Raw genomic sequence first — 21325 nt, forward strand, 5'->3', positions numbered from 1 at the left:
AGAGGACGAGATGGTTGGACAGTGTTCTCGAAGCTATGAACATGAGTTTGACCAAGCTGTGGGAGGCAGAGGAAGACATGAGTGCCTGGCGTGCTCTGGTCCATGGGGTCACGAAGAGTCAGACACGACTAAACGACAAATCAAAGAACAGTGCATACAATTTGTAAACAATTTAATATATATTTATTCTAAAAGAAGATCCACAAAAGAGTGGGTGAGAGAGGGGTGGGTTTATTTTGCTGCTCTTTTGCTGTATCACACCAACAGGTTTTTTGTTTCATTTTCACGGCTAATATTATACAACGGAAATTTGCAAATCAGTGTAGCCTTCCCAGACATTGGCGCGCTTCATAACTCTCTCCAAAAACCAGTGCATTCCTGGGGAGGAAAGTTAGTTGTAACACACTCGGCCACATCATCATGACAACAAAAGCACAAGCTCCAAGGAAATTGCATGGCCCAAGAAATAACAAGCGTGCATTTGTTGTGCAAAAGAAAAGGAGGGAAGAAGCCCCCAACAACGACCCTCTTGACTGCGATGAAGGGAACGTAATTGCGATTATTTTGCGAGGCGAGTAGCCTTTATCACCCCCGCCTACCCGCCACACACATATACACACTTCCTTTTAAAAACCTTAACCCCCTAACGAGGCGGTGCAACAAAGCAGAAGGGCTTGAGAGAGAGCGAGACGCTTCTCGCAGAATGCCTCTCCTGTGAGAGATCTCTCCCAGCCCTGCCATGATCAATGGCTGCTCTGTTCCTCCGAGGCTCCTGGCGGGCTGCGCAGCTGTCCGCGGTGATAGGCGAGGGCAGCAGGCATGGCAAGCCAGCTCGGCAGCTGACCAGTCTGCGCCTTTCCTCCGCGCCTCTGGGGCGGCAGGGCGAAGCCAAACGCTGCCTATATGCCTGCAGCTTGGCAGAAACGAGAGGGGTCGGGGCGGCGGCGGCTATGAGTCAGGCAGGCCCTCCTCTCCAAGGGCTGCAGGGAGGAGATGAGCAGCGCAGCCCTCCTCGCAAAGAAGCCCCTCCAAGGAGCTGGCTCGTGGGTAACTGGCCCGAGCAACGTGCCCTTGCAAAGGATGATTTGCACATATATATTACTTCGAGGGCACCCCCTTTCTTTTCTCTCTCCGTTTGCATTTCAGTTTGCATTTGCAAACTCCCCGAATTTGCATTTCAGCTTTGCTCAATAAACCTCTTCGTGTTGGCTGCCTTTTGGGATAAATTATACGCGTCTTCCTCCACGCTCCATCCTCCTGGACAGGAAAACGGGCTAAGGCAAAATCGAGAACCACAAGAAGAAGACACGGGAAAGGTCCAATTATAGCCCGGCGGTGGGGGGGGGCTCCAATTCCTTTTGCAACAGCAGGGGTTCCTCGTCGCCAAGGCAACCCGGAACTCCCGCCGGCTATCTTCTCTTGCTAAGCTTGAGCACGCCGCTTTCTCAGCAGCTGACTTTCTTTACGGCACCCACGTGCGTTTTCCCTTTCCGGTATATTAATTCGAGCTGCTGCTGCTGCTGCTGCTGCGGGTGGAGTGTGGGTAGGTAGAAATGAGTTGGGAGTTAACACCGCGTTGCTAAAAGAGGTATTGGCCCATTCTGCTGGTAGGAGATCAGGTCCTTATCCTTAGCACGTGCCCATTTCCAGTGCTTAAAAACGGAAGGGGTGCCTTGTAGTTTTTTTAATGCCTTTATGCGCGTTTAATTGTGTTTCAGAATTGCCTCTGTAAATGGAAGGGGTACAAAACGGAACGAAGCATGGATACAAGCAGTTGCAGTAAGATGCAAAATTCGTTAAAATTAGAGGGATTCTTTCAGCCCCCCCCCCGCTAAATTCTGCGATCTGCAGTTAGTATAGGTTGACTTGTTATCTTGTTGCATGACCTGCTATTTTGGTAAATTAGCGTTTAGGGTGGCATCTGTTTTATGCTATGTCTGTGGTACGCTATAAAAAGCATGACATTTATACTTACACTGCAAGGCCATAATACTGGCCTTCTAGGCAAGGCTTTTTTTCAGCTGGAACTCACCAGAACTCAGTTCCAGCACCTCTCAGATGGGCACCATTGCCATTTTAAGAGAACAAGGGAGGTATTAATGACAAGTTCCAGCACCTCTTTTTCTAGGAAAAAAATAGCACTGCTTGTAAGCGTGTATTATTGTTACTTAGGTTGCTTCCAGATGACCAGTCTTGGGCATTCAAAATGATTTGTTTGCAGGAGGTTTCCACAGTGTCACATTATTCCAACTTCCTGTCACTTCCCTTATTGCAAAGAGTCTGATTGGGGTGGGGCGGGGAGTAGTGCAATAGTGTCAGATTGACAAACACTGTAACCCAAATTTGTATGTGATTGAATCCCACCCCCCAAAACAGCAGCAGTCCCGAAGCACCCTTAACATACCATGCATATGTCATAGCTGTCTCTCTGTCATTTTTATCTTCACAAGAACCCTGCAAGGTAGATTAGGCTGAGATATACCGTAATCACTAACCCAAAGTAAACTAGTGAGCTGAATAGAGATTTGAACCTGGATCTCGCAAGTCCTAGCTTGATATCCATTATACCACACTGACTCTCTTTATATCTACTTCCTGAGACTAACTAACAACAAAGTATTTAGTTATATACACTACACTACAACATCTGGGACCAAGAAGATAAATACTAATGCTGATTTTTGTGAGTGCTCACATCCCTACCTGTGAAATGGGAACTCGGATTTCAGGACAAAAAGTTAACCTTGGAAAATATTTTTAGCATCCAAACACTCAATTTTGTGTTCTGGGCTCCAGCTTTTCCCTGTGCCCAATTTCTTGGACAAGTTTTATTTCACTTTTACCACCTTTGAAGTGGGTTTTCAGTTTGCAGTAGAAAACTCTGGGATCAAAGGAGTGGTTTCGAACTCAGCTTCCTGAGCAAGTTACTCTGTCCTTTCTGATTAGCCAGGCTCCCACTGCCACCATTTTGTGATTAACCAGTCATGGTTCCCCCCAAAGATTCCTGGGAACTGTCTGAGTGTTGTTCGGAGACCCCATTCCCCTCACAATTCTCAGAGGCATTGACTGTTAAACCACTTGGGGAACTGTAGCTCTGTGAAGGGAATAGGGGTGTGCTAACAACTCTTAGCTCCCCTAAGAAACTATACTTCCCAGCACTATTTGGGAGGGAAAAGCCAAGACCGTTTAAAGTGGCATGATACTGTTTTAAATGTATAGCGTAGATGGAGCTTATGTGTAAGTATGCTAATTCATCACTTGTCTTGAAATTGAACAGGCTAGCAGCTGAATATGGCAGTTCGGTTCCTTTGGAAGACAGTGGCCATGGTGGAGAGGCACAGGACTGGTTTCCTGGCAGTTTCCTGTGCTGGACTCTTTGGTGCTAACCTGACTTTTCACATCTTTCCTGAGGAGACATTCAGACCATTGTATCAGGCTTGGGCCAAGGGGAAACCAATGGAGCTCTCAGGAAAATTACAGATCCTGTTCCGTGACATCATCAGCGACGTCAGAGCAAAATCAGCAAATCGTTACCAAGCCTTTGTGGCTTACAGCTTCCACCCGGTGAGCGCTGGGCTTCCATGGTTGCCTGCAGGCTGTGTCGTGGGCATTCCTGCCCATTTCAGTGGTGCAGCCAGTGATGATAACAGGACTGCCAGCCACGTTGTCGTGATTGAAGGCAAAGAAGTGGACTGGGACAGCACAGAAGGCCTGGCCTTGAAGGAGGCCCTGACCCTTTCTCCGGAGGCTCAGAAGTTTGCCATTGCAAGAGAGCTCATGTACTTGCAAAGCAACGGACCCTTCATATGTGCTGCTGTTGCCCCTGTTTGTTTAGCTGGGACTTGGATTTCTGGGGTAGCCATAAAGCAGCTCCTGGGCTTGTATTCGGGTCCAGTGCTCTTACGAGGCCTTTACAACGTGGCTGTAATGGCGATTGGATTTGTGGGCTATTGTCTCTCGTACGACGCTGTGAGTCAGGCAATGGATTACAGGACAGACAGAAGTACAGCCACCATTTCCACCAGCTTTGCTAGAGGTGGAGTGGAGTTCTATAATAAAATTCTGTCCCAGAACAAGATTTTCCGCACGCTCATGGGCAAGCGAGGAGAGCGGATATATGCCCCAAGTGGCAATCTTTTCCCAAGATACTGGTTCAGATTAAAACACGCATCATACACTTCCAGAAGAGACTTGATTATCAATATTTTAAGCATGCCCCAGGCATAGGAGTAGAGGCACTGTTGAATTTTGAGCTTGTAGATTATGTATTCTCTTTGGAACACTGCAGCCTGGTTTCACTTTTCATATGATTTCATTAGCATTTCCATTATTATCATTTGGAGGGAGGGGAGGAGAAGGGGCTTGATTTTATTTTTCCTCCCTGTCCTGGATGCACTGGTTGTCTTTAAAAATTAAAGCCTCGCTTCAAAGGTTCTGTGTCCTACATGCCTCTAAATTCCATCTGAGGGAGTATTACTTGCCAATCACAGAGCTGGAAGAGCTAGCATTCTCTTTATTTTGAATGAACATAAAATGCAGAGGGCAGCATGATGTGTTCTTGTTAATGTAAAGTGCGGGTGATGTGCAGAGCTGTGGGCAGGTGCAGAACTGCCATGTAACTTGGTGTCTTTAGGAACATCTAAAGAAAAGATGGAGGAAGCAAGTTTCTAGTCCTCATGGATTATGGAGGAAAGTTTAGCTAAATATTGGATCCATGTGTTGAGAACGCTGAAACTTTCAGCAGAGCCTATGAGGCTATTTGTGCCCTGTATGGTTCCTTGTTATTCCCCAGTGTAAACCTGCATCTAGTGTAAATGCTGTTCCCCCATTCTGATTCCTTAATGCCAGTTGTTATCCTAACCACAATCTTAACATTAACAGCCAGATGCAATGACCCATTGCACTGTTAGGATCTTCCTACTCTCGTGTAGGGCCCTGGCAGAGACACATGCCCGACTGGCGTGTTCTCTCCCTCCTGGTCGGTTGTTCAGGAGCTTCAAAAGCTTTCTTCAGCCCGAACATCACAGTGACTGATACCAAGAAGCATCAGCACACTTAGGGATCCGCAGACTATTCGCAATTTGCGTAACAGAACTCAGTAGCTCAGCATTTTGGCTAATCTACATTTATTTACATATAATACACTCAGAGCATTCTGACTTAGCTCCTTCCTCTTTCTCATCAGACAGCAGAGAGAAAGAACAAAGGACAATAGTCCCACTTTCCAGAACACAGTAATAGCAAAACATCCTGTCTCTGTCACTTCCCACTCTGTGGAATGAAAACATACACCATCATGTGATAGACAGCAATCCCATGACTGCAAACACGGAGCAGGAATCCTAACATGCACCACTGGAGGCTTGAAAATGTATACACAAATGTGTCCAACACTGCATAAAATGACTTGGACATTTTAAATATCAACTTTCCATGCATTCCAATCATTGAGTTGTAAAGGACCCTGAGGATCATCTAGTCGAAGCCCCTGCAATGCGGAAATACGTAGCTGTCCTTTATGGGGATCAAACCTGCAACCTTGGGGTTGTTAGCACCATGCTCTAACCTACTGAACTAACCAGGTAGGTGTGTATAGTGCTGAGTGCACAGCTCCCACTACTGTGTGTATGAGGTCCTGCTGAGCCTCTTCCCAAGGCCCAGCTGCACAACATACTGTTCTGTTTCTCCAAGATCACTGTTGGGCAGGGCATGTGGCGGCTTGATAGAGTCCTTATGGGATGCCCTCTCGTGGATGCAGGAGGAAATGGATTACGCCCAAAATCTTGCAAGAGTTGCATGTGGTTCAGCAGAAATAATACGTCTGGGATTTCAAAGGCAGAATTGATGTGCTTTGGCGTTTTTGTAAAAAAGAAAAGTAAAGAAAAGCTCAACAACTTTGAGGGTGTCCTGGTTTATACTTTTTTGAAATATGGCAACCCTAGCGGTACTTAACTGGCATAATCACAGTGATTGGTCCATACAGTGGTACCTCAGGTTACATACGCTTCAGGTTACAGACTCCGCTAACCCAGAAATAGTACCTCAGGTTAAGAACATTGCTTCAGGATAAGAACAAATTGTGCTCCGGTGGCACCAGGAGGCCCCATTAGCTAAAGTGGTGCTTCAGGTTAAGAACAGTTTCAGGTTAAGAACCTCCGGAACGAATTAAGTACTTAACCCAAGGTACCACTGTACTTTACTTGGCCTTTCCTGTGAGTCTTTGATTGATGTGAGAATAAAATTAAGGGTTGTGGTGTTTTTGTTCTTCAAAAAAGACACCTCTCTGTTGCGGTTGAAAAGCTATTTTAATAAAGAACTGGAAGACTTCACATTGTTGCAATCAGTGAAAAAGTTATAAAGGAATATTGGCTTGCAATTCTGTCGGAAATATATTCCCATGTCAGTGAGAGGTAGCAAAAGAAACCACTATTTATTTATATAGAAAGGTCTGGAAGCAAAGGAATCTGCAGTTTTGTTGCACCCCCTGCATCCCATTACAGCAGTTCGCGACATGAGAGGCTGAGTGCATTTCTACACCCTGCTGCAATACATGTGGATGGGCTTCAGCATTATAACTGAGCTCCTGCAATTCTCATCGCATAATGTGCCCCAGTGAAGCCCACCTTTGCGGTTGAGCTGTGCATCAAAGCAGGAGTCGTACCACCAGCCCCCACCGTGGACGTCTGCACAGTTTTGTTTGGTAGATCTGTCATTGTCCTTGTCTTTACAAGAGAACCTCATGTTGTCGTGCATGTTTTTGGCCTTGGAAGAAGTGAGAGAGTCCCCTGCATTACCCTCGTAGGTGCCTAACTTGAGCATATATTCATCGTTCTCATTTCTCAGGACAAAGCTATCGTATTCTGCATATCTATGGTGTCCACCTGCATCTACTAAATTTATTCTGACTTTGTACCATTTCTGCTGGCTTATTAAGGAAATGTACTCTGTGCCCAACCAGTGATCTCCCACCAAGTTACCAAACCCATATTTATAAGTTGTCCAGGTCTCTGACCAGGTGAGTTCAGTGTTGTGGGTGTTGTGTTGGATAACTGTCCACCCATTGCATCCATCCATGTGGCACCAGGCTACGAGCTTGATGGCGTTCTCGGGACGTAATATATAGAGGCCGCTCTCTGTGTGGCCTGCCTGGAACATTTCGTCACAGTCCCGCATGTAAGGGATCGCTAGGGGAAAAAAGATTGATTGGATGGTGAGTTTCAACAAACAGCCAAGTTCTCTGCAGCATCCTTGTAGAAATGTGTGCAAGCCTTCCGAGTTTAAATTCCTAATCAAACAAACATCTAATATGTTGAAATATTTTATTGCCCTCATAAAGGTAAAGGGACCCCTGACCATTAGGTCCAGTCGTGACCGACTCTGGGGTTGCGCGCTCATCTCACTCTATAGGCTGAGGGAGCTGGAGTTTGTCTGCAGACAGCTTCCGGGTCATGTGGCCAGCATGACTAAGCCACTTCTGGCGAACCAGAGCAGCACACGGGAACACCGTTTACCTTCCCGCCTGAGCGGTACCTATTTATCTACTTGCACTTTGACATGCTTTCGAACTGCTAGGTTGGAAGGAGCAGGGACTGAGCAACGGGAGCTCACCCCGTCGTGGGGATTCAAACCACCGACCTTCTGATTGGCAAGTCCTAGGCTCTGTGGTTTAACCCACAGCGCCACCCGCATCCCGATCGCCCTCATAATAATTGCTAATCTGTGATAGACGGAAGTTATATAAGACATTGGGATTGGACTCAAGTTTTTCTTGTCCAGTCCAGCAACGTGTTCTCACAGCAGCCAAGCAGGTGCCTTTGGGGAAATGTGCAAACGCCACCTGTCCACAAGGGCATTCTTCCCTGCTGTGGTTTCTAGCAATGAGTATTATGAAGCATTACAACCTCTGACAATGGAGGCAGAGCGTAGCTGTATGTTGTTGTTGTTTTATATAGAAAATCAGCAGTATAAGAAAGCGTACTTGCAATAAAGGGTCTTAGTTATAAAGGGTTATGGGGAAAGAGTGAAGGGCGGTTGTGAGAGAGAGGTAAGGCAGGGGGATTAGCAAACTGAGTTAGGCAGCAGAGGGTCTTGACGTGAGGTGAAGTGAAAACTCAGCCAGTGTGCGATTGCGTTGCCAAAACTGCCAGCGAAGCAGCAGCTATTACTCATCTGCATTTATTCATGTATCTAAAAATGTGACAAATACCATTGTTCGCTGCCTGTTATAGCAGCAAAAACCAATGAACTGAATGCACGCAGCGTTTTCTATCTGCCGTGAGAAGAGCACATCGTTAAGGCTGGTGGTATAAGGATGCCTTTAATGACTCTGTAGTGCTGGATTTCCAGAGAAGCATTCCTTCGCATGGGCCCGATGCCTCCTGCCAACATGCATTCTTATCATCTGTCGGAGTGGCTCACCGGTGGGAATGGCAAAGCTGTTCTCGGGCTTCCTTCGCATCTCTTCTTACTGTACTGTGCAAATCACCTCCACTGTCTACTGACTTGTGCCGCTTAGGCCATTCTAACAAGGCTCAAGCTTCCCTTCGGCAGCTAACTTGGCCTCCTAAATACAAGCTCTTGAAATCCATGCTCCACCTTCAGAAGATCTCTTTGGCAGGGGTACTCGCCACTCACTTCAATGGCGCTCCTAATTTTCCAGGAACTCCATGACAGGGACAAAGGGCACTTTGAGCACTCTTTAACAAAGTGTGGTACCAGCTCGTTAGGACTGAGCCGTATTTGCTAAGCAAGCCTCAGTTTCATTCAGATTTACACTATCGCATGTGATCGACATTTTCAGAAATGACATCTCGTGAATTGCCTCACTCTGTATTTAAAGACGCAGGGAGAAATGCAAATGTCACACAAAGACAACTGTTCCAACAGGGTGAGCATAGAATGAGCCCCACCCACCCACCCCATTTTCTCCCTCTGCATGCTGATATCTGGGGGGTTCTTTTGATCTGCCCCAGAGCCAATTTCAGGGGGTGCAAAGGGAAAGAGGGGAAGGACCACAACAAAGACCTGTTGTGTAAGTGGAAGCTTCTGCCACCCATAAACATTGCAAAGAAATTTGTAGTATGTGAGGGGTGTGTGTGTGTGTGAGAGAGAGAGAGAGAGAGAGAGAGAGAGAGAGAGAGAGAAGGAAAAACCTACCATGAACACTCAATGGTACATAAATTAAGCAAATAATAACAATGTTCATAGCTTCTCTCAGTGAACATATATTTGTAAGAGTATTCCAGCACCATGTCTGAGACTACCTCTGCCAGGGAAGCTGCTGGGCAGTGGGGTGGGTGTTGCACCAACCGGATCCCTGTTCTGTTTCTTTGGCCCAACTCCTATAATCCCAGATCATTCACCATACTAGCAGGTGTAGGATTGATGGGAGTTGTAGCCCAAACTATCTGGAGGGCACCAGGTTGAGGAAGGCTGTCGTAATCCATCAATTCTCCCTCTGCCTCTACTCCTAACTACATTAGAGGCTATTCAGTGGTGCCTTATTTTAATCATAATAGCTTTGGAATACTTTTTCATCCAGTCACAAAACCAGAGATCTATATAAATATTTTAAAACAAGAATAGAGGAAGAATTTTTCTTTAGAAAGAGTAGTTTGTAATCTCATAACTCTTGATCTTCAGTGACATGAACCTCTCTGTGATGATGTTATAAAACGCGTTATATAATTCTCAGTGGATACCAACAAAATATGGAGTATTTTATACAGTGAAGCTGCTGAAATCTGAGTGTACCATTTAAAGTGTGCCTTATAACTCCTCGTTAATGAAGGTCAACAATTTTATCCATTTAAAGCATTGCCACACATTCTAGTATTTGGACATTTGTTAGATACTCAGGAGTTAGCAGGGAAATGTTATCAAAAAATGGAAGACCAATAATCCAATAGGTTATTTAAATGTTTCTTCAGAGATTGTATTTTCAAGTGGCTCAGAAAACGTGAATTCAAGCAACATCATTTGGAAACTAAGAATAAAATTAAGAAAAAACCCAAACTGAAATTTAAACACAGCATCTTGAAAATAATTATTGGAAGACCTTCTTTTGATGGGGGCATGGAAAACACTTTTGTGAGGACGAATCCAACAGAACTGAGACTGGGTGTTCAAAGTCATCCCCGTATTCAGTCTGCATTCACTGGAATTCACCAGTTTAGAAAGGAGGAAGAAATAAATCTAGTAGAGTTATTATGGGGAAAGAATTATCTCTCATGTTAGCCAGTCAGTGAGATATTTAGAACAACATGATGAAAATGTGCCCCTCCAAATGTTGCAGGACTCCAAATCTCACCAGCCAAAGCCAGCCTGGCCAACGGTCACGAATGATAGGAGCTGGAGTCTAATAACATCTGAAGGTCCACAAATTACCTGCTTTTGCTTTCCAGAATCCTAATTATATCAGAAATGAGTGATTTTCTTGTCTGTCTTTCCATAGATGCTAGAGTTCAGAATGCTGGAGTTGTTCTTAATCTTTTTTCTTTTTTAAAAAAGTTATTTTACATCTCAAACACATACTCCTTAATACTTAACAGCAACACATAGGCGCAATAAACAATAGTGTGTCTTCACAAATCATTAAACATAAATTACCTTTTCTTTGCACAATAATTCTCCAGTTCCGAATTTGAGTGACATTCTTGACCAAGTCTAGGTTGACAATTTCGCTGAGTTGTTTCCTCAGTTTTTCCTCATTCAGTGAGCTTGTCACAGGGATCAGAAAAAGAAGAGCAACTGTAGCCAGCAGGACATTGGGGGGATGCATTGTGCAGACAGATTATCTGAAAGAGGCCACACACAAATTAATAATAGGCATGAGGCTCCAACACCTCAGATGTAACAGACTGCTTGACAAACTTACAGCACTTTTTGGAGCTAAATTCAAATGGAGAAAGTGCTGCGGCAGATTCCCCATTTATGTTTTATAAGTGCAGATAAGATCCTGGATGACTAAGCTTGTTACTAGTTAACTTTAGTATGCGATATTTGCCAGTGCCTGCACCATAACAGCTGCTACGCACCTCAGTGCTGTTGACTTTACTGCCTTTCCTAAATTGAAGTTTATTTGATTGTCCTTTGTAAAGTCAATATAACATGTTTCTCAGTAGCAGCAGGTGCATCTTTAAGAGGAGACATTCTCTAAGAATTAAATGATAACACGTTTGGGTCTTTGTAATATTGGTGTGTGAGAGAAGACAGAAAATCTTTTGCGGGGAAATTATAGGTTGCCAATGAATATAAATTTGGATATGGGCATGGCTCAGTTCTAATAAGGGAAGGGATCAGGATTCTGTCTGACCAGATCCTGCAGAGATCTTTTTGGAGGAAGAGGTCACCTGGGAGTGGCCAGTGACTGCTAGTCATATATAGCAACCTTCCATCACGTTATAGGAGAGGGGTCTCCATCCACTCTGCTGAAAGAGCAGCAACTTTTGGCTCCTCTCTCTCTGAAAACTTTCCATTCCTTCTGTCATTACATAAACTGTGTAACTAAGAAAAGGTGCCTAGTTTGCTTGTTTTCCTCCTCCCTCCCAATCATTTTTCCTTTTGTGTTGTGTCTTTTTGATTGTAAGGCTGAGGACAAGGGGCTTCCTTATTGTTCACATTTGAAAGCCTCTGCGGGAACCTTTTTCAGCTGACGAGTGAGATAAAAATTGCTTCAGATAAAGTAGTAAGAATAATGGGTGCCAGTAGCCAAGTGGCTAAGGTGGCTGCATAGCTCTTGGAATCTGACTCCTTCCACCTCTTTGAACAATAGACATCCCTAACATTAAATAAGCAATCCATCTCAAAAATAGAAACTCAAAGGATCCTTATACTTGCATACGGTGTCTGTATCCTGGCCTGGATATTTTTTAAAGGGTTCTTTCAGATTTGTACTGTGTGTGTGAACATGCCAAACTTTCTGGACCACAGCTCTCTGTTTGTGGCATATTTTGGGGCTGGATTCTGTGTGTTGATCTGCTTGAGACTGATGGATAGACTTTCCTGACAGCAAATGACTTTAGATGAGAGAGTGCAACCACCTTCTTTCCCCTTTCTTTTTCCTTTTTTGGCAGATTCAGTGGCTTTGTCTTGAGCTTCTGCCTCAAGCGATCCAGTTGTGCTTTAGAAAATCCATGCTCTTTTTTTAGCTCTCTGTAGACCGTACTCTACTGGGTGAGCTATGATTGATTGATTGATTGATTGATTGATTAAAAAGTAAAACAAAATACAGGTCAAGGAGCATCAAATGCAAGTGACAACTGAGCTGCTTGTTCTGCACAATCGATATGCCAAAGCAATATGCCACCTGAGTGGGGAATGCCTGAGCTGCTCTCAGGAAATGTACATAAAATTCATAGTATGGGCCCCTCCAGACATCCTTTTTATTCTGCATTCATGATGACTTGTGCTCATCATGAGGGACTCAGGGTAGTTATATGGGATCCAGTTTTCAATACTGTTTATGCCTGCAAAGATTTTGGTGCAGACATGCAGCTTGCTTTCCAGTCACTGCATGCCCCATAACTTCCTGCACAGCTCGTGCAACTTTTTACACCACAAATGTTCTGTGTGTGTGTGTCCTGCTTTTGTTGTGATAAATAGCATAAAAGTGCTCTTTCAGACAGCAATAATGCAGTAGCATCGTGGAAGCATCATAAAACAATCAACAGAGCAGAATGATGTGTGGATGGTGCAGTATAAATAAATCCACGACTATATTGCGCCAGTGACATGTTGCAGAATGCATTCGCCAAAAAAAGCACCAGTCTGGAAGGGCCCTATGTAAATTGCTTGCTGTGATCTGTGATCTGTGATCCATTGGAAGTTTCAGTTCCCAGGTCTTGCCTCTCCATTGCTTCTTCTCTCCCCTGCTGTTCAGTGCATCCTTATGGCTACATTTCAGACATAATGTTTTTACTTATGGCATAAGAAGAATGGATTGGCACTGTTTCATTTGTAAAGCATCAGTCACATAGCCTAGGTCCGGATAGTTTAATTAAACATCTGATGTAGCTATTTCAAAATGCAGACCGAAACTTGTTAGAGCCGTTTTTGCAACACACACCTGAGAGGACTGGAAAAAGGCGAGCACAACTTGTGCATCATATAAGGCAAATGTAAAACCTCAGCTCAACACACACTCCCAAGAGGAACGCTGGTGCTCAGACGAGAGAGTTTTGCTGTCAGCTTGCATTCCAGGTTTGCTTACACATAATGCTCACTGACTTTTGGATCTGTATTCTTCTGATTATTGTGAGCATCTCTCTCCCTCCATCTCTCTCTCTCTCTCTCTCTCTCTCTCTCTCTCTCTCTCTCTTTCCCCTCCTGGCAACCTTGCCTCCAGAGATGAAATATGCCCAAGATAGTGGAGAGGAGAAAGTTTATCCCAGAAGTTGTGTATAGTGCTGCACACTGCTTGCTAGCTAAAGGTTTAGCACACCATAAGGTAAAGGTAAAGGGACCCCTGACCATTAGGTCCAGTCGTGGCCGACTCTGGGGTTGCGACGCTCATCTCGCTTTATTGGCCGAGGGAGCCGGCATACAGCTTCCGGTTCATGTGGCCAGCATGACTAAGCCGCTTCTGGCGAACCAGAGCAGCGCACGGAAACACCGTTTACCTTCCCGCCGGAGCAGTACCTATTTATCTACTTGCACTTTGACGTGCTTTCGAACTGCTAAGTTGGCAGGAGCAGGGACCGAGCAACAGGAGCAAGCCCTAGGCTCTGTGGTTTAACCCACAGCGCCACCCGCGTCCCTTTAGCACGCCATGCCTGTTGCCTATTCATGATTACAATGACAAGACCCATAATAAAATTCTCAGAATGTTCAGCCCATAGCTAAAATGAAGCTGAAATGGTAAGAAGTGCTACAGGAGGCCATCCCACAAGGAGGACTGCTTCATGAAGCATTAACTAGTCTGGAGAAGAGCTCATTGTGGGCAAGGGACATTTTAAAAATTGAGTGCCCTGCCAGATCAAACAAAAGGGCCTGTCATTTTGAGTAGTAAGGGCCAGATTCAGCTAAATTGTTACACTATGGGAAGCCAATGCAATGAGTCCTGCCAATGCCATGTGACTCTCCCCCTTCTTGTCCCCCTGCTTCATCCTCCCCAAATCTTCTTGGGAGGGTTGGAGAACCTCCAGAACAACACACAGATTTTTTTGGGGGGGAGAGATCATTCCATCTGGCAAGCAGATGTTGAATTTCAACAATGGCCAGCCATTTGTTTTCAGGGAGTGAAGACAATAGCTTGGATTCAGAAATGCACTTTTTGGGCTGATCCTGCCACTTCCTCTACATCTATATGATGTATAGAGCTATATCAGGACCACAGCAGGGACAAAAGGCTCAATAGCCTTTTGAATAACACAGCCCAGACCTTGCATGGATCCTTCTGTACCTACTACTTGTTTTGGGGTTTTCCCTAAAAAGACCCAGAATCACACAAAGTCAAATGACATGGAAAACACAACTCTTCCCCTAAGCATAACAGATCATAGGATTGTAGCATTGATGCTGCAATCACTATCATAATGCAAATTTGCCATTATTAGATCCTCTTTTCCATTCATCAGTGACTTTGGTTTGGTTAAATTTGACGGTCAGGATGATAAAAAGGCATTTTTATTTCTATAGACTGTACCTGTCCCCCCCCAAAATATTTAAATTTAAAAATCTCAAATGTGGCCTACTTTTTTTTAGCAACTGTGAACATGTTTTATTTGTTAACTCTGCAAATATATTAGGTCACACCCATGCCAGGATACAGGACTAAATTAACAAACAAAAAAGCAGTAAAATTCCCTCCATCATAATTCTCATGAAAAATCAGCACCCACATCTATGATTAGTTTGTTCTGCTTAGCTTTTGCTACACTCCCATCATAAATCCAGAGCAAGCAAATAACTCAGCAATTAACATTCCAGCTGCACCTGGACACCAGGAGCAAGGGAAATCGCCTATAGAAAGTTTTGCATTCCATATATTAATTGCCATGCCTTGTTATCAGTGAAACCATATAGCATAGCTCTTGCTGGAATGTACCACTTCACATTATGGGTGGAAAATGGAAATGTTGATTGCTTCGCATATAAAAAATGAATATGTAAAAAATAGGCATATCTTAAAAATGGGACTAGCATCCTTATGACTTGCTAGCTTTCCATGTTCAGAACCTTCTTCATACTGGGAGGAATTAAAAGTAAAATTACTTCACACTATTCAAAAGGTATAATTTCAAATATTTATAAAATTTTGCTCAAATATGAGCATGGATACCAAATGGCTTTAAGAATGTCATGGAACACAGAATATGACATAACTACTTGGTTGGCCATGTTGCAGGGGGGACACCTCCTTTTCATCAGCTAAACACAAATAACTGCCATTAAAGTTGATTCATAAGTGGTACATGACTCCTAGTAAATTATTATTACTGTTATTAATAATAATAAAATTTATATACTACCCTTCATCTGAAGATCTTAGGGTGGTTCATAAGATAAAAATACAGGGTTAAAGCACAAAATAAATGTTTAAAACAAGCAAACAAACAAAACCAATAACCCCCTCCCACAAACACATTTAAAAGGCCATAGAATAATAATATGCATAAGTTCATCTGCGTCAAGATACTGGAGGGGATGTTTAGAAATTGGACCATACCTCCACCTATGGTGGAGTTGTACTAGAGTGCAAGAATTTTGGGCAACAGTATTCAGAGAAATTGATAATTGATCTCAAACTGCCACTTTATCCCAACAGCTCTATTAGTCCTTTTGTCTATATTTGATGAGGGCAATCAAAATTAGCATAATAAAGGCTTGATAGTGCACCATTATGTCTGTGCTATAAATAGTTCCGGTTGCTACCTTTCATGCATTCACATACCTGTGGTTTATTTCTTTTGACTTTATGTGTGTTTTTGTTCAACAGTGATCTATAATCATATATGGATTATGAAGAATGTCATCAACTCCTTTTTGATAACACTGTAATTTGTAGAAATTTGTACAATCTTTTTAAAAGTTTGAAAAATAATGCAAATTGTTCGTTTGTTTTTAAATGAACTGATTAAAGGTGAGGACTTGTATTTATGCCATTGCAGTACCGTTGACTATGATTAAAAACAATAAGCCATCTTAAATGCAACAATCAGGCTTTGCACATAAATTAATAACTCTTTTGCACTAGATTCCATACTACCATCTTCCACAATTTCTTGGTTTAATTTCATGGCATATTCCTTACTCCAGGAGAACAACAAGACTTGATTTTCTCTATGGATTAGGGTCTTGGTTCAGTGGTAGAGCATCTGCTCTACATGCAGAAGGTCCCAGGTTCAATCCCAGGCATTTCCAGGTAGTCCTGGGAGGGACCCCTGCTTGAAACCCTAGAGCAGGCATGGCCAAACTTGGCTCTCCAGATGTTTTGGGACTACAACTCCCACCATCTCTGACCACTGGTCCTGTTAGCTAGGGATGATGGGAGTTGTAGTCCCAAAACATCTGGAGGGCCAAGTTTGGCCATGCCTGCCCTAGAGAGTCACTCTCAGTCAGTATGGGCAACATTTCGCTAGATGGACCAATGGTCTGAGTCAGTTCTAGGTAGCTTCATGCCTTCCTAAGGCATTTGATTTCAACTGCTGCCATCCGCAGTGGAAACTTTGAGCTGTATATTTAATGAGCAGGGCACTACCAGGAGCAACACACAGCATGTGCGTGCGTGCCATCTGTTTGCTTTTAAGACGTTATCTTTACTAGAGACCTCAAGTTCTAGAAAGATAGCAGACTTGCGTGGACATATAGACTGTCTGACGGGCCACCTCCTGATGGCAAACACTGTAAATGAAGATTAACTCAAGACTGGAGGAAGAAGGAAGCTGAACAGCAGATCTGGAAAGTACAGAAAGTCATTCTGTACTTTCTGTTTTATACATTGGAACTGGCAAGTGACTAGGCTGCTAACACATTCACACACATTCTTCCTCTAAAAGTTGTGTCACAAGGAAGAACATCTTTCTGCTTTTCATATTGTTGAGGGAATGTGACGGAGGCAGATGAGATTGTGTGTAGGGTTTCTGCTCTTTAAGACTTTTAATCAAGGATGGCTAACCTCCAGGTGTTGTTGGACTCCTATCAGTCTCAGCCAGCAGGGCCAATGGTCAGAGGTGATGGGAATTGTGTGTGTGTGTAATTTTATATATATAACACTGGTCAACAACAAATCTGTTGTCTGCTTTTTTTCAGTTGATGTAGGACGAATCTGATGTGCTGAATCCAAAAATCACATTGGTTTTGCTCAATCAGGTCAAGTTTTTGAGCTATGGCCACATGTTGTTTTTTTTTACATTTTTGTTCACATGTACGCTTGTGTGGAGCATTTTAGAAGAAGTTGGTGGGGGTAAAATGCCATGTCGAATAATTGTTTTGATTGGAAATAATTATTTTAATGACAAGAAGTATTCAGGTCCGATAGTTCTGGGTGATTATGTCGAAAAGGGATCAGTTTGAAGTCATAAAACCTCAAAATCTTCCATAAATTGGTGCGGCTGGGATCAACAGAAAGAACTGGAGCAGCCTAAAGTATCCTGATCTTCAATCAGCACGTCGTCCTGTAGCTCATTGTGATGAAATTCCAGTGCCTATCTTCGGAGAACTTCCTGACATTAGTGATGAAGATGCCTCCAGTGTTGAAGGACATGAAGAAGAAGAAGCGGTTCTTGAAGATGATGCTCCACATCCATTTTCCCAAAAGGAGTTGAATGATCTAGTTCGCGACCTCAGCTTGTCAAAGGACTCTGTTGAACTGTTGGCATCCAGATTGAAGGAAAAAAACCTCCCCTCTGACAGTGCTCGCATCAGCTTCTTCCGCAACAGGCATCAAGAGTACCTCCGTTTTTTCTCGGAAGAGAAGGACTTGGTGTACTATGCAGATATTGCGCAGCTTCTGCTCAAGCTTGGAGTGCCACAGTACGAACCCAAAGATTGGTGACTGTTCATTGACAGCAGCAAGCGATCACTGAAATGTGTTCTGCTACACAAAGGCAACCAGTTTGCCTCTATACCCCTGGCTCACTCGAGTACACTGAAGGAGAACTATGAAGTGGTGAAGTATGTGCTGGAGAAAATTGGTTATGATCAGCTAAGTGGTTTATTTGTGTTGACCTGAAGATGGTGAACTTTTTGTTGGGACAACAGTCTGGCTTCACCAAGTACCCATGTTTTCTGTGCATGTGGGATAGTAGGGACCGTGCTCAGCATTACACGAAGAAGGACTGGCCTGTGCAGGAGGAATTGGTGCCTTGCAAAGAAAGGAACGTCATCAATGACCCTCTGGTGGACAGAGACAGAATACTCTTCCCACCGCTGCACATCAAGCTCGGCTTAATCAAGCAGTTCACCAAGGCTCTGGACAAGGATGGTGACTGCTTCACTTACTTGTGCCAGGCTTTTCCAGGATTGACCATGGAGAAGTTGAAAGCTGGCATCTTTGACGGTCCTCAGATCCGTCAGCTCATCAGAGATCCAGAGTTCGGAAACTCAATGAACGAAGTGGAACTGGAAGCGTGGAAGGCATTTGTTCTGGTAGTGAAGAACTTTCTTGGCAACAATAAGGCCAGAAACTACGCAGAACTTGTCAACAACATGCTGACTGCTTTCAGAAACCTGGGCTGCAACATGAGCGTCAAGATGCACTACCTATTTTCACATATGGACCAGTTTCCTGAGAACCTGGGTTCAATGTGTGACGAGCAGGGGGAGAGATTCCATCAGGACATGAAAGAGATGGAGACCAGGTATCAGGGTCGCTGGGACACAGTCATGATGGCTGACTACTGTTGGACTCTGAAGAGAGACCTCCCTGCCGCTGAGCATTCCAGGAGTTCCAAGAAACGGAAGTTCAAGCCCTGAAGTTTGAATAATGGTGAAGCAACATGCAATTTACGTGTACTTACCTTTATCAATGCCCACCATTCAGTTTACAGTAAACCTGACCTGATGGACTGATTCAGCAGTGCAAAAATGCCCTAAATCAGTTGTAGAAATCTAGACAACATTCAAAAAGTAAAAAATTGTTGCCCAGTGTAATTTTTCTCCAGTTTTCTGTTTTACAATTTAAAATACTCATTTTATCTCCTTAAGATATCAGTGACGTCCCTTCTTCTCTTTCCATGGTTTATTTAATGTATCAAAAATTCCTGCATATTTTACAAGAACTATACCAATCAGTATTCCATTATCGCATCCATCAAAACTTATTTACACTGTTGAATTTATCTTAATGCTGCCAGCATTTTCAGCTGTACACAATTATTTTCCATATATTCAATAAACATTTTCCAATCTTCTTTAAATGTATGTTCTTCTTGTTTTCTTATTCTATATGTTAAGTCTGCAAGTTGTGCCTATTCTGTCAACTTAAGTTGCCACTCTTCTTTGGCTGGGACCTTGCTCGTTTTCCATTTTGGGGCTAACAAAACATGGGCTGCAGTTGCAGTATACATAAATAACCTTTTCTGACACCTGAGAATTTTTTTTTTATATGTAATAATTTTTTATTACAGGTTTTTATAACAACACAAACATATAACAAATACATAAACAAACAAGAAACACAATCAAAACAAAAAACATGTACCATTTCATATCTTAGTTTCTTACACCTTTCTTCCCCGACTTCCTCGTGCCTCCCTTCTCTGTATTCCAAGTTCTTATCAATTACTCAGCAAATCTTCCCTTATTTTAATAAAAATTCAAACTAATCTTCCTTATTCTCCTTGTCTTAACCATTACTAATAGTAACCATTTACTTTCCAATCCAACATCATTCTAACTCTCATTAATTTTATAGTATTTCTTTAAATAGTCCTTAAACTTTTTCCAATCTTCTTGCGCTGCTTCTCTTCCCTGGTTTCGGATTCTGCTCGTCATTTCTGCCAAGCCCATGTAGTCTATCACCTTCATCTGCCATTCTTCCAGTGTGGGTAAGTCTTGCGTCTTCCAGTACTTCGCAATGAGTATTCTAGCTGCTGTTGTAGCATACATGAAGAAAGTTATATCTGTCTTTAACACCCCTTGGCCGACAATACCCAAGAGAAAGGCCTCTGGTTTCTTGGTGAAAGTATATTTAAATACCTTTTTAAGTTCATTATAGATCATTTCCCAGAATGCCTGACACCTGAGAATTTTAGTCTGAATCAAGTTAAAGGTAAAGGTAAAGGGACCCCTAACCATTAGGTCCAGTCATGGCCAATTCTGGGGTTGCGGCGCTCATCTCGCTTTATTGGCCGAGGGAGCCTGCGTACAGCTTCCGGGTCATGTGGCCAGCATGACTAAGCCGTTTCTGGCGAACCAGAGCAGCGCACGGAAATGCCGTTTACCTTCCCGCCAGAGTGGTACCTATTTATCTACTTGCACTTTGACGTGCTTTCGAACTGCTAGGTTGGCAGGAGCTGGGACTGAGTAACGGGAGCTCACCCTGTCGCAGGGATTTGAACCGCCAACCTTCTGATCGGCGAGCCCTAGGCTAAATCACATATTGGTGTGGGGAAAGTGCTGGCTAGATTAAGATAGTTATAGAAAATAAAGGACAACGAGTGTGACAAGTGCAGCTGGGTTTTTGGGTCCAGAATAAAATAATAATAATCTAAGAACATTAGAACATAAGAAGAGCATGCTGGATCAAGCCAAGGGCCCAACTAGTCCAGCATCTTGTTCTCACAGTGGCCAACCAGATGCCTGTGGGAAACTCACAAGCAGGACTCAAGCATAAGAAAACTCATCACTCCTGTGGTTTCCAGCAAGTGGTATTCAAAAGCAAGACTGCTTCTAATCATGGAGGCAGAGCACAGCCATCATGGCTAGTGACCATGGCCTTATCGTTACATCACTTTGTTTAATCCCCTTTTGAAGCCATCCAAGTTGGTGGCCATCACTGCCTTCTGTGTGAGTGAGTTCCATAGTTTATTATGCTATTACTATCAGTGCTTAGCCATATCTGATTCAGAGTTTGGACATGCATCCATTCTTACATATTGTAGTTCTGTTCAACATCTTGTACCGTCACTAACAGGCTTTAAGGTCTGGAATATGTTGGTTATAGCAACACAGAAAAACAGAGTTACAGGGTCTCACTTAGCCATTCTTTTCTTCTTATAGAAAAGAACGCATTTTTCGCTCTATAAGACGCACCAGACCACAAGACGCACCTAGTTTTTGGAGGAGGAAAACAAGAAAAAAAATATTCTGAATCTCAGAAGCCAGAACAGCAAGAGGGATCGCTGCGCAGTGAAAGCAGCAATCCCTCTTGCTGTTCTGCCTT

The 21325-nt window shown here is 43.4% G+C and overlaps 2 protein-coding genes across 5 annotated transcripts; one reads left to right on the forward strand and one right to left on the reverse strand.

Moving 5' to 3' along the window:
• Nucleotides 1–1227: 1227 nt before the first annotated feature.
• On the forward strand, nucleotides 1228–4434 carry TMEM177 (transmembrane protein 177). Of its 4 annotated transcripts, none has more exons than XM_053402976.1 (2): nucleotides 1228–1316; nucleotides 3278–4434. In XM_053402976.1, the coding sequence occupies exon 2, from the start codon at nucleotides 3292–3294 to the stop codon at nucleotides 4225–4227; it is 936 nt and encodes a 311-aa protein (XP_053258951.1). In that variant the 5' UTR covers nucleotides 1228–1316; nucleotides 3278–3291; the 3' UTR covers nucleotides 4228–4434. The 4 variants fall into 4 exon arrangements, with proteins under 4 accessions (XP_053258951.1, XP_053258940.1, XP_053258934.1 ...); XM_053402965.1 differs by lacking the exon at nucleotides 1228–1316 and adding an exon at nucleotides 1341–1588; XM_053402959.1 differs by lacking the exon at nucleotides 1228–1316 and adding an exon at nucleotides 1342–1543.
• A 1827-nt stretch (nucleotides 4435–6261) lies between these two features.
• Nucleotides 6262–10817, reverse strand: LOC128420928 (fibrinogen-like protein 1-like protein). The gene is made up of 2 exons (XM_053402996.1): nucleotides 10609–10817; nucleotides 6262–7184 (listed from the first exon to the last, which is right to left on the reverse strand). The coding sequence occupies exons 1-2, from the start codon at nucleotides 10778–10780 to the stop codon at nucleotides 6532–6534; spliced, it is 825 nt and encodes a 274-aa protein (XP_053258971.1). The 5' UTR covers nucleotides 10781–10817; the 3' UTR covers nucleotides 6262–6531.
• Nucleotides 10818–21325: the final 10508 nt, after the last annotated feature.

This window comes from Podarcis raffonei, chromosome 1 (genome assembly GCF_027172205.1).
Source record: "Podarcis raffonei isolate rPodRaf1 chromosome 1, rPodRaf1.pri, whole genome shotgun sequence".
Classification (NCBI taxonomy): domain Eukaryota; kingdom Metazoa; phylum Chordata; class Lepidosauria; order Squamata; family Lacertidae; genus Podarcis; species Podarcis raffonei.

Coding starts and splice junctions, on each gene's coding strand:
- TMEM177 (XM_053402976.1), top strand. CDS start 3,292: ATGGCAGTTCGGTTCCTTTGGAAGACAGTGGCCATGGTGGAGAGGCAC.
- LOC128420928 (XM_053402996.1), bottom strand. CDS start 10,780: ATGCATCCCCCCAATGTCCTGCTGGCTACAGTTGCTCTTCTTTTTCTG. Junction 7,185..10,608: donor AATTATTGTGCAAAGAAAAG/GTAATTTATGTT, acceptor TTTTTCCCCTAG/CGATCCCTTACATGCGGGAC.